Raw genomic sequence first — 18,610 nt, 5'->3', positions numbered from 1 at the left:
CAACCCAAAACCGGTTGATTGACACCCCTAGTTGCATATCGATATTTTAAATCTTGCTTTATGTCATCATTGCTAATATGGCAATACCTCAAAAAATTACCATTTTTGATAGATAAACTCAAAATTTTACCAAGTTCTTGGTTATTAAATCAGTTATCATGGAATTCGATATCATAGACAATTTCTACAATGGAGCAAAATTAGGTATCAAAAACGAACTCTTTATACATTTATCCTTGCAAAAACCCCCAAGTACTGTTTACCTCGTTCCTTTTCATAATACACTAACAATCATGACATTCAATATCGGAGTCATTTCTAGCTAGTTTTTTATTGATAATTTTTTTTCCATTGTCTTCCAATCGGATGCAATTAAATGTTAAATCCAAACTTGATCCATTAATCGTTCAAATAATAAAATTCAGATTCAAATATAAAGAGCTCGTGGGTAAGGCCTTTTTCAGGTTGATCGGATCATTGGAGAGCATTTGAGAATACAAACAACCACAGTATCACACACAGAAGCTCTAATGCTAATAGAAGATTACAGAAGAAAAAAAAAAAAAAAAAAAGAAAAGATCTCTAATGGAAGAGGCAATACAAAATAAAGTACCTGCCGGTTGCCACACAAAATTTGAAGCACGTTATAGATGGCTTAGACCATTTGCATGAGGCTTATCTCGTGAAGTGAACAATACCAATTTCTGGCCTGTCGCTAAAAATAAATCCACAAAATTTTGTAAGACAAAAAAATAAAAGAAATTGATTGCTTCCGAAAAGACAATCTCTAAGAGGAAGGAGCCTCATTAGCAGCAGCTTCAAATGTCTCTCCAGCAACAAGTTCTGGGACCTCATCATCATCTTCCTGTGTTGCAACTTCTCCCGGTGCCTGCTTCTGAAACTGCTCCGCAAGCCGCCTCAGATTGTCCAGGTTATCTGGCCCTGTAAGTTATACGAGGAACCATCAAAAAGGCAAATTCACACAAGTACAAAGTGAAGACATTGATCATCTCCCTAGATTGAAAACATCTGACACAACATTCAAATAGGAGCAAGAATAATAAACTGGTAACCTGTAAAACCATGATTTAAATCTAAAGTTCTCCAAAAATATTGGCATCAGGAAATTTAAATGTGCATATTCTAGAGTTTATCATTGTTTCAGAGTATAAGTTATTTGCACTCCCATGTTTAAACCAGTGCTAATGAAAGGCAGGTTCAGAAAGGCAGTGATAGGTATGCCGCCATCCTCGACTCCAGGGAAACTCAAGAGGAGATTTCCATGGTGAATACCTGGTTCAGAAAGGCAGTGATAGAAAACTGGAACCCTTCGTGTAATGAAGTAGATGTCGATGACGGAAGTTTTATCATCAGAAATGTCGGACTTCCATTCAACCTTTGGACTGACCATGTTCTCAACCAGGTAGCAGTTATGTGTGGTGGTGCTTTGATTGAAAATATCTTCTCTGGGTTAACGATGGTAATGCAAACGTGGTTACTCCCCAAGATTCTCAAACTGTATCGGCAAGGTAAGTTAAAAGGTTAGGAACAGGAAAAAGTAGGGGTAACAGAGGACCTGCATTCTATGTCTGCAGTCTATGCCAATTTACTTCCTTTTCATTTTTAAGATGCCACAAAGGGAGGTGTTGAAAGTAGAGACGATTATGAGGGATTTCTTATAGGAGCCCAATGAAGGTATAAAGGATTATCTGGCTAGATGGGAATTAGTGTGTAGAACCAAGGAACAAGAGAGTTTGGGAATAGGTAATGTAGGGAACAAGAACGAAGCTTTGTTGGGTAATGGCTGTTAAGATGGCCTCTAGAAAGGGAGAGGCTATGCCTAAGGTTGCAAGTAGTCTTGGACACAAAGTACTGGTTAGGATGCTTCAGCAGGCCACTTTGAACTCTCTGTGGAATGTTCTAAATGGTATTCTTCCTAGTTCCTACACCTCATCAGGTATGACATGTGTATTAGAGATAGGGTTTTCTTTGGGGAGGACATCTGGATTGGTAACTCCACCCTCAAGGACCTTTTTAGTTACTTCCTGGTACTCCCTTTCCCTCCTCAAAAATGAACCCATTCAGAGGTTTGTATTTTTCTCTTAGTCTTTTGGTTTTTGTTTGAACTTGGGTTTTAGAAAGGACTTGAGAAACTTTGAAGTTGGCAAGGCAACATTGCTCCTCAAAATTCTTTATTCTGTTTATTAGGATCCCTCTAAACTTGATGCTCAAATCTAGACTCCTAACCCTCTAGGACTGTTTTCTTGTGCTTCTTTTCCCTCTATGTTGTGCTCTAACCCTCACCCCGCGGCCTTTTTATTGTAAGGAAATCTGGACCAAACCCATCCTCACAAGTTGGAAGCTCTTTGTTGGGAAGTCTCTCTTAGGAAACCACACACTAGACAATCTGCAAAAGAGAAGACCTGGTCTTAATATGTATCCTTTGCAAAACCCATGGAGAAAGTTGTTATCACCCACTGATCTACTACCCTTTGGTTGTAGGACTTTGGGAAAAGCCTTTTCGTCTTTTTGGTTGCAGGTGGATTGTGCCTTTGCAGATTGGTTGCCCTCTCGACCCTATGACTTTCAGATGACCTAAGAGAAGAGATGGAGTTTTATGGAGATGTGCTAGGGTTGCTTTGGTGTGGAGGAAAGAAATGCTAATATTTTTAATGATAAAAGAGAAGGAAGAATATACTGTTTGGAATTGCATACTTAACATGGCTATTAATTGGGCTAAAGTATTGGACCTTTTCTCAAATTTCTCTTGTGCAGACATTTGGTGAAATTGAGCATTGATTGCAAAAAAGCTCTACTATTAAGAACAAGCCTGTTGTGAATTGGAAGCCCTGAGAATAAGGTTTTATGAAGCTGAACTTTAATGGTAACAGCCTAGGTAATCCTAGACCTTCTAGTATAGGGGGAATTTTCAGAAATGCAGACGATCAGATCGTTGTCTTATTCTCTGGTGCTATTGGAGTGGGGGATGCTGAGTGCAGAGGTCGGAGAAGTTTTACAGGGAGTACAAGTTGCTAGAGAACAAAATCTTGGGAGGTTGCTGGATTGAAGGCAATTCTAAATAGGTAATCAGATTGCTGAAAGAACTGGAGACTGTACCTTGGTCCTTTAAGGGGGCCATGGGAAAATTCAAGTGGTTAACTTCAAATTTAAAGGTGAGAGTGCAATGGAAAGAAGATCAGCAAATCCACTGGCAAATTCTTTAGCTAAGCAAGGGATGTACAAGGACCAATTATTTTGGGCTTAATTGTAATAATATTGTGTTTCAGAGGTTGCATCTCGTGCTTCAATGTGGGAAGTTTTCATTACGTATCTAACTCTATATGGCAAATTTAATAAAATATTGTTGTTACTCATAAAAGACTGACAAATATGATCAGAGACCAAGAGCTTATGAACAAGTGGTGTAGCCAATCCCTCCTCTAAAGTCTAGAAATATGTTTCTTCTATTATATAGGAACTTTTATAGAGCTATTTTGTAATGTGTCACCCCCTTTTACTCTTTTTTTCTTTGGAGAAGTGCTAATTCACTCCCTCCACCAATATATTCAAAATCTGAAACCCTTTTGCTTTTCTTTACCTTATCCCATTTCAGATCTGATTGCCCTCTATTTCTCACAACATGAAGATCATGAGACATTTTCTCCTTCCCATCCTACATCACCAAGCACACCTATTTTCTAACAAATCATTTCTCACAAAAATGGACTTCTTGAAAGTTAAAATGTCATGAAAATGAACCCCTCTAAACTAAAAGCATTCCTTTGTGCATTCTTGATTCTTTCCACCTAAGCATAACCACTTGAAAAGCAATTCAATCTCCAAAGTGAGGACCATCTATGCATGTGTAGAAAGCAAAATCCACTTTCCACAAGTTATCAACATCAGTGTTGCCTGACAGTAGAGCTTTTGGATGAGCTATCACTCTTCCATTACTTGCCTCATATGTGCAAGCACCCATTTAAGTACAGAAGTGTTACTGAAAGGGACACAAAAAAAAAGATACCTATCAAAAAAAGGGAAGTTACCAACATCAGTGTTGTCTGAAAGTAGAGCTTTTGGATGAGCTATCACAGTATCACTCTTTCATTTCTTGCCTCATATGTGCAAGAACCCATTTAAGTACAGACTACAGAATTGCTACTGAAAGGGACACAAAAAGAAAGATACATATTGAAAAAAGGGACATTCAAACACTGGTCCAAGTGTTCAAAATCTTCTCTTTGCTTGGTGTAAGTTAAAGCATAAAAGAAGGGTAGCTCCACACACAACATACTTGAGCAATATATGAGTGGTTAGTTCATATTGAAGCCTCAAATCTTTTTACATGGAAGTTTACTATTTTTTGCATACTACACCATGGGCAGCAACAAACAGTGCAAGAACATGGTTCTCATTTTAGATCAAGCTTGAAGCCCTAGTACAAGAGAAACCACATTTTAGATTTTACATTCAAATTATTGAATTGGAAAGACACCAAGGATCCCGACTGCATTGACAACAGGATCAGAGAAATTATACCCAAGAGAAGAAGGAAAAAGTTTTATCTCATTTTCTTTTATTTTATGTCAATAAAAAATACATTTTCTATTTCAATTGTTGTGTTTCACATTTCATGCACAAAATCAGTCAACAGTGTCACTCCTCAATATTTATAACTTGTACAAATTAATCAAACTTCTAAAATGCATAGTCGTCTTTACAATGATTTATTAAAACATAAAGATGTACAAATTTAAAAAATTTCAGTACTATAAAATATACTCTAAAAAAGTTGATGTTTTATAATATAGAAGGTTCCAAGCAGTGCCAGTGTCACACAGGTACGTATCCTGTTAGACACTGGTATGGTGGTGTTCAGTATCTGGATGTCAAAGGGTAGAACCATGAAAGATTGAAATCAAATGTTATCAATCAAATAATAGCACCTTTCAATACAGTCATGACATAAAGAACATTGGACAAATAACACATGAATTTGGAATACAAAAGATAAAAAAGGCACATACCCAATTGGTTGATGATCCCTGGGAGAAGATCTTGCAATTCTGTAATAGAAAAGGTCATGTTATAGTTCCTGCAACTATATAAAATAAACAGAGAGCATATAATGGCTTGTCCACAAGTAAGGATGGTGGCCCCTCCCCTCACTTACGGAAAGATAAATAACAAACCTAAGCAGTCAGCCAACAGAAAGCATTATTATAAACATTTCTTGTACAAGTAGATCATATTCTGGGATTAAGTGAATAATAGCAAAAGACAATCTCCATTAAACATTTATGCATACCATTGGGAGCTAAGGAATCATCTTACTCAATTTGGGATCCAGTGTTGGAGCAGATGGATATAAAACTGGCATCTGGGAAGACATTTTACCTGTCTAATGAGGGCAAGCTCAGAAGCACTCTAGCAAAGACCTTTCTCTTAACTGTCTAAAGGAGGTAAGCTCACCTTAATCACAAGCACTTTAGCTAACCATCAAATTTAATACCTTTTTTCTCCTCCCAATACTGGCCAAAGGGGGTAAAAGCTCAGCTTGAAAAGAGGATCCCAATTTCACCTTGTTGATTGGAGTAAGGTGTGCTTTCCTAAATCTGCAGTTGGGTTGGGAACTAGGACATTCCAAGCAGTGAATCAGTCTCCAGTTGGAAAGGGAATCAAGGTAAGCTTTCCTAAAAGCTCATCTTCAAAAGGGAATAAAAAAAGTCCAAGTTTGGCTCTAGATGGGGAGGATGGCATCCAAATTCAGACAAACAACCTTGGTTGCTCATCTTGGAAGAGTATTGAAAAAGTTCATAAAGGTTCTGCTGCTGAGGCAAAACTCAAGGTGGGGAGGGATTCCAGAGTCATTCCAGAATGATGCTTGGTGCGGGATGAGCCCATTGCAACTCTGTTTTCAAAACCTGTTTGCAGGCGCTGCCAATCAGAAGGCATCACTTGATCGTGCTGATAGTGCACTTGGGGTACCCAAATTTCACAGAAACCTTCAAAACTGGAAGCTGGAAGAGGTCAGCAACCCACAACATTATGATGACAATTAACAGCATCCATATATGGGAGCACAGTGGATGTTTCTCAATCAGGAGGCAGATTATAGAACCTAAACATTCTGATTTCCCAAGTAAAATTGAATGGAAAGCAAATGTACCATAAAGACTTGTCTTCTTGGTGTGGACTGTAGCATTAGTCAAATGTCTCACCAAGGATAAGATGATAAAGAGGGGCATGGAATCCAACACAAAGGCTGTGAGTTCCGTAATTGTGAGCTTGAATCATGTGACCATCTGCTTCTACATTGTTGGGTCAGAAATAGATCCTGGTGGCACTTTTTAAATGCTCTCAAGTTGTGCTAGTGTTTTTAACACACAGCATAAGAGGTTCTCTTCCATTGGCAAGTTGGCTTCTTGAAGGAGGGCAGGCCTCTATGGAAGGTCATTCTCACTGGTATAATTTGGTCTATTTGGAGGGACTGCAAGTCGATGATCTTCCACAGATATTCCCTCAGGAAGATTAACTGATGAGGAACAATATTAGAATTAGGTTGTGGTTCTCCATGAGGGCGGAGTTTGCAGATACCCCTCTTGATAACCTGGGCCTAATTTTAGAAGATATATACATTTTTGAATACCTGTTAAGTTGTTTGCTTTTGTATAGGTCATCTAATACAACAACTCACTCTATTGTGGCTTTGCCTAGTGAATCTTTTGTGCAAAGCCCCTTTTAAACAAACGGTACCTGATCTTTCCAATAAATATGTATCACATTAACCAAACATGAATATTACAAACATATTTGTCAGGGTATGATAACAAAATTAAACAACGTAAAATAGCAGGCTTAGCACATAAATCCGAGAACAATCACATTCTTGTGAAGCAATTCATGACATATTTGCACATACTGAAATTCAACAAAGAGAAAACTGCATCGTTCTAAATAACGAGAGTTGTAAAGAATACTTTTTGTCTGAGGAGAGCCACTAACAACCCAAGTGTTGGCAGCAATCGAGGCTTGAACTGAAATAGGAGGAAAGTAAGTATTAGAATGAGAAAGCATATGAAGTTGGCAATAGTTGATAAATGTTTTAAGGCCCTCTTCATGGTGGGTTATCACCAGTATTTTAAAAACCACAGAAGGCTTATGCCTTGAGGCTTATATCAAGGAATGGCTCAAGAAAAATGCCTTGAGGCCCATAACGGAAAATATATAGCACATTCTTGAACATTTAGTATTACCTTTAGGGTTCAAAAACTGGATGACTATATCATCCTTAAAAATGTTGACTTCCTCAATAGCAGGGATAGCATTCACCCCTATTCTTTTCAAGGTACTTTGAAGCCTTTTGTCATCTGTGGTTGTAGTCTTATGAACCGCCTTCTTTTTTCTGTAACCAAAAGCATAATACATGATAATTATCAAAAAAAAGCACAATACATGGTTCATAAACACAACAGACAAGTCTAAAAACCAGATACAGGTCTACAGCAAATAAAATGATATTTGCAAAAACTAAAGAACAGAAACCAAGAGTTGCAAACAAAAAAGAAATCAGTTTCAATTTCCAAGACAAATAATCAAATATCATAGAGTCTTCCCCTTCATTAAACACAATTCATTTCCATCAATTACAGTTAGTTGACAGACAATTGCAATAGATTTTAAAGAAAATATGTAAACTTCCGACTATGTAGCCAATTCTTGGAGGTAGCTGGGAAAATAGTTGTCTAGTCTAGGCAATTCTGCACAACAATGGAGAGCAGGTATCAAGGCAAAGTGTAGGTGATAAGAACTTAATAAAATAAAAATTCAAACCATGGTGAGTTCCCTAGTTTTATATACCATTGAGCATGCACATTAATTGAAAAAAGTACCAATTCTCTTCATTAAGAGAATTAGATTTCACCTCATAGCATGGCAAAGCATCTTTTTTTATCAGCAACTCAAAGAATTTTATTAAAACTTAAAAGTAAAAGAGAATACGACAAGAAGTTGTTAGGAATAGAAACCTTTATAACAAAAAGACCCACCACCCTTTTAACATTGAGGCCAAAACAAATGATTTCTATATACTCTTTAGTCTTTGCTTAGTTAATCCATCTGCCAAGCCATTAGCAGACCTCCTAACCCATCTTACAAGAATTTGCAATTGTCTTGACTATATAGCCCTTCTTTTTCAACCAACCAATGACTAAACATAGCAAATGATCATATTTAGGACAGTAGTACTTCAAATTTATTAGTTTCAATATTTTCAAAAGTAATACTAATATAATAAGTATTAAATAGACGAATTTCATATCAAATTAGCAACTAAAGAAGGCTATAATTTTATATGATAAAATTTAAGATAAAAAGTAAAAGAAAAAAATAACAAGGATGGACCCGTCGATTTATTTAATGTAAGACAAAGGAAGAAAATAGAACAAACAAAAACAAAGCAACTTCTTTATACTTCCTTTCTTTCTTTTTCTCTTCTCAACACCCATGGTTCTTTTAAATTTCAATAGTGGAACTTCAAAACAAAGTATAAATGATATATATAATATATGATAAATGTATTAACAGACATCTCAGTAAGGTGTAGCATTATCAATAATATTATAATAAGGCATATGCTTTGTCATTTGTCACCTAGGCTGGCACTTTATTGCCTAGGCAGAAGCCTAGTTGCCGAGACAGGTGCCTTGTTGCCATAAATCATGGCTTTCAGGTGAGACACCCAGCCAAGGATACCTAGCAAAAAACCATCATGACATTTGCACCACTCATTGAATTCTTCAAGGAAATTTTGCATTCAATGCTTCTATGGAAGAAACTGTTTTCCCATTATAATACTGGCAGGTCAAGAAGATGAACACATTATCAAACAGTTGTGCACACAATGGGTTGCACATAACTGTCAACAGCTGTATGAAACATTTACGTCAATAAATTCAAGTACTGACAACTTGTTATATGTATTAAATTTTAGAAATTTAGTTTATGTGAAAGTTCTATACAAATTGATTTTGCTAACATGAAGTAGATTAAAAATTATATAAAAATAGTAGTGTGTAAAAACAGGCATGATAAACCAAATTTCTTTACATAAAAAAAGCCAGGTAAATCCAAAAGTTATGTAAAACACAACCCATAGCAAGGAAGAAACAAGACTTCTGAGAGTTTGTTGTTTTTAAATAGCACCATGCATCCAAGTAATATGACAAGTGGCAACATTTCACAAACAGCTTGCATTAAAAGTAGGATAAGCAACCAAATTCAAGATGACCAACCCATCCATGAGGTGGACTATTCATTGAAGAGCACAAATCCATTTGTAGTTGTGCGGTATAAAATTCTGGAAGTTACTAATCTCCAACAATAAAAGAAATTAGCTAACCAAATCAGTTTGCTCTAGAAAGTCTTATTATGAAAGGGCAGAACGTTTGCTCTGGCCTCATTTTAAAAAATCACAAGATACATTTTAAACTCTAAGGATCATCAAACATACTTTAAAAGAATAGTAAGAAACAAAATAGTATTCAACACACCTTCGCATGCTACCCTTTCCACCGGTGCGAACTGCACCAGCCATTTTCATAAGCTTTTCGCGATTCATCTGCAAATTAACAATTTCTCAGGGTGCTAGAATAACCTATGCTATTATAATATCATAAGTATTTGCACTTTAAAGTTTAAATAAATAAGTAACAGAACAAACGGAACCAATATAGAGAAAAGGTCGATGCTCAACAAAACCAAGAATGCAAAACAGCTAACCAAAACCAAAATAAGAGAATGTCATTCAACAAGGCTAATCAAGATCTTCAGAAAATAGCATGCGGTTATGTTATGGACTAAAAATTTCCAAATAGGTACCACATCCCTCTGCATCATCCAAGTTCCGTAACCTTTTTTTCTGATATCTTTTGAAGGGCTACACAACGGGGGTGTTAATCCATCACCCAACCAGCTGATTGGTACCTTGCAATTCCGTAACCTTTTTTATCAGCAAATAAATTCATTAATTAATGTCTGAGATAAATACATGGTTTTAGCTACAAAATAGCCCAAAAAATTGTTAGAAAAGCAGCTTGTCCACACTATTTGGGTTTGTCATCCCCCCTTTTTGCTATTACAGATTACAATATTGTCCAAAATAAAATGGATCAATCCGCAACTGTTATGGGCCCACAAATAGGATCTCGTCACGGGTCAGCCCACAGGGAAAACCTCCTGTTTTCCCTTGTTCCTCCCAGCTCTTGATGAACCTATCTTGGCGCCTTAATGGTGATTTGTCCAAGAGATCACCTAACTCTCCTTGCTCTCTTTCTTGACTGAAATTTTCGATGATTTTATTCAATATTCTCAGATCCTTGAATAGGAGATTACAAGAGATAAGAGTCGTACTTTTAGGAAGACTCCTTGCTAATTAGGAAGACTCCCTACTAATCTGATAAGATAAGATAAGATAAGATAAGACTCCTACTAATCCCTACTACTGAAAGCAGATAGGTCAGAATACTGAATAGGTAAGATAGGATGAGAACACTAAATTGTTGTTGCTGAGAACACTAAATTACTGCTGCTGCTGCCGGCGTCCACATCATTACTCCCCTCCTGGACTACAAGCTTGTCTCAAGCTCGAATTCAAGATGGGTGTCTTGAAACACAGTCAAAGGAATCCCAGATAGGTGGAATGATTTTGCCCTCCTGGATCGGGTTCCAATGAAGAGGGTTCATCCTCAGACAGCTACAGTGAGATACCAAGATTTGACCATGCGTAGCTTCTTTTTTTGTCGCGGGCAACTACAGCCTTAAGGTACTTTTGAGATGTCTTGAACTATAGAGTACAAAGATTGTGAACGCCAGGCTAGTGCCACTGAACTGCATCATCTGGATCCTCTTCTATTGCTTGCTTTAGTGTGTATAGAGCCCACTCTTCCACTTCCGTCAAATCATTATGTCCAGTTTCAAACGTTGCTGCAATTTCATGCTGAGCCTTGTGAACCATGGCAAGTCCTGCCCATGCTATCCAAAGCTCAATTGTTGCAGAGTCCCCTTCTCTGAGTATTGAAGTCATTTCATTCGCAGCCCATGAAAGTTGTTCAGTGGGATCTTGAGACCTTTTCTGCATCCTTGATATGATTTAGCGCAACAGCATATCGAGTTGATATGCAATTAGGCTCCAATTTGTTGCCTTCTCCAGGCACTTTCCAGCACTGCTATGATCACCAGCCAAATAGTATGCATTAGCAACATTCACCTAGATATGTGCAGCCCTAGGATCTGATTTGACTGCAGCTAACAAACACTCTTTTGCAACATTTGCAGCTGCAACATGAGGCATACAAGCTCCTTCACCAGCGATGACAACCTTGGAGTAGTTGCTCTTATTCTTCTTTGAACTCTCGTTGATGGAATCCTCAACGACACCGGATTCCTGCTTAATCGGGACATTCTGGGTGTTGCTAACCTGTGCTAGGGCAACGACCTACTGCTCGCCGGACAATTTTGCCATGTCTGGTCGGCGACCGGTTGTGGTTGTAGCCCCTTCCGGGTTCCTTTCCTTGCTGGAAAAGTACAACTCCATCAAGCGCCTTGATCTCACACACCTCCTTGCTGTTTTCCACGAGTTTGTGCTCCAAATCATGAACCCTAGACGTCAATTGCTCAAAGTCACCCATGACGCCTTGCTCTGATACCAAATTGTTATGGGCCTGCGAATAGGATCTTGTCACAGGTCGGTCCACAGGGAAAACCTCCTATTTTCCCTTGTTCCTCCCTGCTCTTGATGAGCCTATCTTGGCACCTTAATAGTGATTTGTCCAAGAGATCACCTAACTCTCCTTGCTCTCTTTCTTGATTGAAATTTTCGATGATTTTATTCAATATTCTCAGCTCCTTAAATAGGAGATTACAAGAGATAAGAGTCCTACTTTTAGGAAGACTCCCTACTAATCTGATAAGATAAGATAAGATAAGACTCCCTACTAATCCATACTACTGAACTGATAAGATAAGAACATTGAATAGATAAGACTCCTACTAATCCCTACTACTGAAAGCAGATAGGATGAGAACACTAAATTGCTGCTGCTGAGAACACTAAATTACTGCTGCTGCTGCTGCTGCCGACGTCCACATCAGCAACCTGTTTGGCTTGCTTCACCCACAAAATGAACAACAAAGAGTCACCCTCTACTTCTAGCTCTCTAACACCTAACCACATTGCTAGTTTTAGCCCTTGTAAGAGAGACATTATTTCATCCGTAACCGAGTCTCCAAAACCAATTGGCCCCAAGACTAAGGCCACTACTGCTCCTTGATGGTTTCTAAAGACACCCTATACCTGGCCTCCCTTGATTGCCAAAAGAGGTGGCATCAAAGTTTAGTTTCAGCTAATTTGGCCCCAGAGGTAACCATTCCACTCTCATTGCTTCTTTCTATGTATCTATTTGTACCACTTCAGCCCATTTCCATAATAAGTCATTTGTAGACATCTCTGAAGATTTTCATTGTTGTTGCCATGTGCAGATCTAACCATTACAGTTTCAACCACTTCCTTCTTAGATTTACTCTTCTCCTGGAAAATCCATTGGTTTCCTTCTTCCCTGTTAATCCATACCAGGACTGCTCTTGTTATTCTCCACAAGCATCCTCCCCTTTTCTTTTATTGCCTCAAGAAACTGAAGATGAATAAACTAACCACATCTTGTGGGGGAACTGATCTATAGCCAAAGAGATAATAGAAGTAATCCCAAATACAAGTCACAAAAGAACAGGAGATTAGTAAATGAAGAAAAGTCTCACCACAAGACTTATAAAGGAGACACACATGAGGACAAAGGCAATTGTTTCGCCTTCTTTTCTATAGCATGCTATAGGTGTTAATCTTTTCAAGGAATATTTCCCAACAAGTATTTTAGGGGGAATTGGTTTGCACCAAATTTCTCTCACAAGGAAATTCACCCCCAAAGGTTTTGAATTGATGAAAAGGTAAGGAAGCACAAGAGAAGAGGCCATCAGTTGAGGGGTACCAAACTATACCATCCAAGAGGTTTTGATCCAAAAAGACCTTTCTCCAAAAGTGAGAGTATGATGATAAGTGATTCACACATTATCCCTTAAACCCCTTCTGAACCCATAGTTCCAATTTAAGCCATGTACTTAGGGCAAGCCAAATCTAGAAACAGGTTCATTCTTAAGGTTTCTTAATGAATATAGTATAGGGAATTGAGCTTTGAGTAGCAGATCCCCAAGCCAGAGAGATCTTCCCAAAATAAGACTATTCCCACAGCCCACATCAAAACATATAAAGTTGAGAAAGGTAGGCAGTACCTCAAAGATTACTTTCCAAGGGGAATTTGAAGCAGTGTAAGACGCAAGTTTTGCATTCCGGCAATTGTCTGCTACATAATGAATGCTTCCAATGACCTTGTGCCATATCTGCTCCTCTAAGAGAAAGCCACTTTCTTAGAAGAGTTGTATTCCTCTTAATCAGATACCCAATACCCAAACTCCTTGCTCCTTAGATTTACACACTTGTTCCCACTTCACTAAATGATCTTTCTTTTCCTCATTGGCTCCCACAAAAATCCCTCATCATTTTTTCTAGTTGCTTAGCTATTTTTACTGGAATTTTAAAGGTGGGTAGGTAATAAGTGGGGAAATATATTTAAAATACTATTGCCTTTTAAGATATGATGATTTTCCATGTTTTGAGAAGAAATTTAATGTTTTTAATAAACAGAATTGCTACTTTCAATTAATATGCATGCTCATTGGTATAAAAAACTAGGGAACTAACCAAAATTTAGTTTTTCATTTTATAAAATTCTTATCACTTGTGCAACCGACAACCCACTTTCTCCAAAAGTCACCTAGGCACCTTGAAAACTTTGATAAAAATACAGCCTAGAAGACCTAATCCTTTATAAACATTAAACCTAATAAGTATATCATAGTTGTCAAGGTGTTGGTTGGGTACCTCACCTTAATGCCTTGATTTACAGCAACTAAGCACCCACCTATGCAACTAGGCACCCAACATGCACCTGAAAGGTCTAACAAAACCTAATAATCCTAAGCACAGATTAAACCAAATCAAAAGGCAGACCCATCTTACATAGAAGGCAGACAATTATTAACTGTTAAAAGAACCAAGCTAAAACAAAGCCCCAGTAATAAAACACCATTTTGATGGTTTCATACAAGATCTTAACCTGATCACTAATCTTTCACAAAACCCCAATGCTAGAGTGCCTAGGAGACCCACCCACCCTACATCAGAAATTTGGACATCTCAAAGGTTATGGCAAGCTTTTGACATATGTTCCCTAAGTGAACCATTAAGTCGGGTGGATCAAATGTTAGTGACTCAACCATTCAGTAAGACAGTTTGAAACCATGTAATCGTACACATTACAGTAAGATTTTACACAAAGATGGTTGGATGCCTTTTGTTTTGGACACACCGACGCAGTGTATATATGCTTGGTAAACAAAAAAAGACGAACCAAAAATTAGCAAACCACACCACACAAACAGAAGTCTCGAAACAAAAACGAGAACAAACGGTGTTTTGGAAGGGGAATGGAAACTATAGCATAAGCACAGTTAATGGAAATGTATACCAGGCTCGATAATTAAATGGCAATAACAAAGGCATGTAAGTTCTAAATGGACAACATGACAGAATTGAAAGTCAAATAAAAAATACAAAAAAAAAAAAAAACGTTAACCTTGTCAACAAAACATATGGTAAAGATTGGAAGTCTAGTCAATCTTATTGCTAAATAAGATACATGTGTTAAAACTTATCTGAAACACTAAAAAGTAACCCGTATTCCTTTCAAGTAAATTTAACCAAAGCTGATACTTCAATCTTACGTTACAAAATGACAAAGAAAGATCAATTAAGGAGCTGTTTGGTTCGCAGGAATAGAGGTCTGGAATCGGAATTAGAACGGGTCATTCTGATTCCAACTGTTTGGTTGAGCGGAATCGAAACCCATTACCGTTCCTAGTGGAATGGCATTCCCCATTTGAGGGAATCAACATTCTCTCTCCCTCCCTTCGGAATAAAATCCCACTCTATCTGGTTCCAATTCCTATCTGAACCAAACAGAACCATTCCGATTCTGATTCCAACTGCGAACCAAATACCAAGCTTGGATTTGACAAATACAAGAAAACGTACATCGAGAGGATAAAATAACTTTCTCGGCCTTTTAATAAACAGAAGTTCAGATGAGCACACACACGTATACAGGGAGGTTAAATCAAAAGATTCGCCGGTTAAACTTGAAACCAAGTTAGTCGCTTAACCACACAGATACACATGGTAATGCCTGATATTTATCAAGCAAAACTGAAGAATGCAGCGGCATGCAATGTCTAATAGAAAAAGTTCGAACAGCTAAACCTAACCGACCTGCAATTTTCCCCAATTATTTGCATCCAACTGAACAGTCCAAACAATCAAGCAACATCAAGCTATAACTATAACCAGCTTAAAACTTAAGTTCCAATAACAACGACAAATCAGAAATGTGATAGCACCGAAACGAACATGGGAGGTCTTCAAGGAAGAAAAACTGAAACACCAATTTTGAAGGACTCAGAGTAGAGCTTAACCTGAACTGTGCTCTTCAAAATTTGCTCGATGCAAGACCCTGGCCCGGCAATGACAAGGGCACCTCGCCGCTTAGCGGAAAATTGAACCGCTCAAACCCTAGCCTCTCTGCTTACATCCAAGTAAGCTGCTCTGCAAAACCCTCCATTTATTTTCCCCCTATACCCTTACCTTTTTTTTTTATTATTATTATTTGGTAGAAACTACTATACCCTTTACATGAGTTATTAAGTTAACTTTGGCTGTTGGGCCCAACAGCATAGGCTGTTGACACAGTTGGCAGGGCACGTTCAGGGTAGTTTATTTATTCACACCCATGCTTTAGTTTTCCGTAAAATTAAATTAATATGTAATTATTATTTTTTAATAAAAATAAATTAATATGTAATTAATAATTTATCCATTTTCATGGTAATGTGGCATTCCTAAAAACTGTTTTAACAGCTTAGGGTGTTGGCCCCCAACAGCTAAAGTTTTTCTGTAATTGAGTATCATGAACCGGTGTTGAAGAGCCAAGCGTAAGCCGATTTGAGGCATAAGACCCAAAGGTATAAAATTTATAATTTTTTAATTCTATATTTATATGTATTATAATGTAATGTTTGTATATATGTATGTATAATATTTATGTATATAGATACAACTTATTTTATTTTATAGTTACTAGCCCAAAACGACCATATCAAAACAGAAATGGTAGTCTTCCCAAAGCTGTTTAAAAGTGAAGAGTCATACCATTATTTTAGTTTCAACTTATAGGGTTGTATAATCACCTTTCTCTTCATGTAAACTGCTATACACCCAAAACAAATTAACAAAAAAAAAAAAAGCATAAAAGAGTAACCAAAAGAGAGTGCAAGTTAAATCATAAATTTAGAATTTTAGGCAAAATAAAAATAATAATAAACTAACTACTTTGTTGAGTGAACTCTTATTTTGGATTCTAAATTGGTTGTGTAAAACGAAATAGCATCAAATCGTATAACATACTGCACTCATATTTAGGTTCAAATTTGGAGGATTTTTATAAATATGACCACATTTTTATTTAAAATGGGGAGATACATATGTTCAACTTATCAATTAAGTTCATCCTTGAAGGAGAATTTTTGAACTTATCATGGTGATTTGATTCCATTTAATATCATGAAAATAATCCAGAGTAATGTGAGAGTTGTTTAGCCTAAGGTTTTTAAAAAGCGATCCGAACAACAAACCGATCAGGGGTCCGGTTCCCAGGTCGAATGGTTCGACCATTCGAAGTGAACAAATGACTTGCTCTGACAAAAAAAAAATTAAAAAATTAAAAATAAAAACTGGTCAAACCATTGAATGGTTTGAACGATTTGACTGTCCAGGTCAATGGTTTGTTGACCAAATCTATGGTTTTGGGGGAAATAACAGTTTTAGGATAAAACAGAACAGGTCACTTGAACGATTTCCAGTTTTTCCGGTCTGGTAACCATGGTTCAGCCACATCGATATTTGATAAAAATTTAACTAATATTATGACTACCTTAATAGGGTAACCATTACGTGGAGAATTTGGATGTCCACGTATTCATCTTTTTAGGGCTATAATAGGGGTAAATTTGCAAATAAAAATAAGAGTGTTAACAAAGAGCCATTAATCATTCTCATTTTTAATAGTGGTAATAGAATTTATATATTTTTTATTACATACATATTTTTATATAAGCCTTATGTCTTTTTAAATCAGAGTGTTAACAAAGATGTTTTGTGATTGCATAATGAAGTGATTAACCTTTGATTGCACCTTCATTCCAATCCATCCTTGGTGTATATATCTTATCCAAGTTTTCCTAATGATGTGTTTGGTTGCAATGCAAATTTATTTGCACTGATGCAAAACTATGGCAGTGCAAATGTTTTGGGTGTAAATTTTGATATATTTTTGTTTCAAATTTTACCTTATTTTGTTTGGTTGCAGTACAAATGAAGTAAAATAAGACCTAGAGTAGAATAAAGTAAAATCCAAAATGAAACTAAACTAAATTTTGCATTTTTTTTCATTTGCACTCCTATACATTTGTACTAATACAAATAGAATTGCACTGCAACCAAACACAGCACAATTAATCCACATCCATGTCAAGCCAACAATATGATTTCACTTTTATTTAGTCCTAAAAGCCTTATAACTTATCATCTCTTAAAGTCTTATAACTTAAAAATATATATATATATATATATATATATATATATATATATAGTTTAATTTTATTATTTTTTAGCATATATGTAAGAATATGTTTAGACCTGTAGGCTGAATTTGGAAGGAGTACAAATGCAAATATGTAGAGTGCAAAACCTTATATTTTGTATTATTTTGTATGTATTTACGCTGTACATATTTGCATTTGTACTGCTTCCAAACTGAGCCTTAGTAATCCTTTGGGTTCACTTTTCTTACAACTTTTCTTGTAGTGAGTCTTTCCTTTTATTCCTAGGACAGAGCATATCAAGATTAATCCTTTGAATTCATATTTAAGTTTGTTTTCTTTGATAATGAATAACATTGATTGATAGTTTCACTCTCAAAGGATTAGAATCATTTGGGTGGTGTGAATTCTTTAAACATGAAGGATTAATTTGGAATAAGAATTTGCTGCATCCTAGTGAATCCGGAAAAAAAAAAAAAAAAAATCTTTGTTAGTATTCAAATGCAGTTCATGATATCTATCATATATAAAATCTGCTTTGTGCTACGCTTGCAATTGGAATTGAAGATTAACTTTTGTAATTTGATAATCTCTCCATAATATCTTATATAATTTGGTTTCAACAGGTGTTCTCTCAACTACATATAGGGTTGGATGGAAATTATTGTCTATCTATCATAAATGCCTTCTTTTAAGCTTTTTATCATTTTCTGTTGTGCAAGAAATACAAAATTACATACCACTACCAATGCGAACATAGATCCCAAGTCTTCAATGGACTGTTGCTTTC

The 18,610-nt window shown here is 36.6% G+C and overlaps 1 protein-coding gene across 1 annotated transcript; it reads right to left on the bottom strand.

Moving 5' to 3' along the window:
- Nucleotides 1-379: 379 nt before the first annotated feature.
- LOC148852575 (nascent polypeptide-associated complex subunit beta-like) lies at nt 380-15,916 on the bottom strand. Its single transcript, XM_088944006.1, has 6 exons — nt 15,640-15,916; nt 9,552-9,619; nt 7,257-7,405; nt 6,981-7,037; nt 5,028-5,066; nt 380-942 (listed from the first exon to the last, which is right to left on the bottom strand). The coding sequence occupies exons 2-6, from the start codon at nt 9,617-9,619 to the stop codon at nt 788-790; spliced, it is 468 nt and encodes a 155-aa protein (XP_088800132.1). The 5' UTR covers nt 15,640-15,916; the 3' UTR covers nt 380-787.
- Between the last annotated feature and the right edge of the window lie 2,694 nt (nt 15,917-18,610).

Source organism: Nelumbo lutea, chromosome 5, assembly GCF_056320005.1.
Source record: "Nelumbo lutea isolate HS-2025 chromosome 5, American lotus-T2T, whole genome shotgun sequence".
Classification (NCBI taxonomy): domain Eukaryota; kingdom Viridiplantae; phylum Streptophyta; class Magnoliopsida; order Proteales; family Nelumbonaceae; genus Nelumbo; species Nelumbo lutea.
This window is presented reverse-complemented; position numbering and strand designations above follow the sequence as displayed.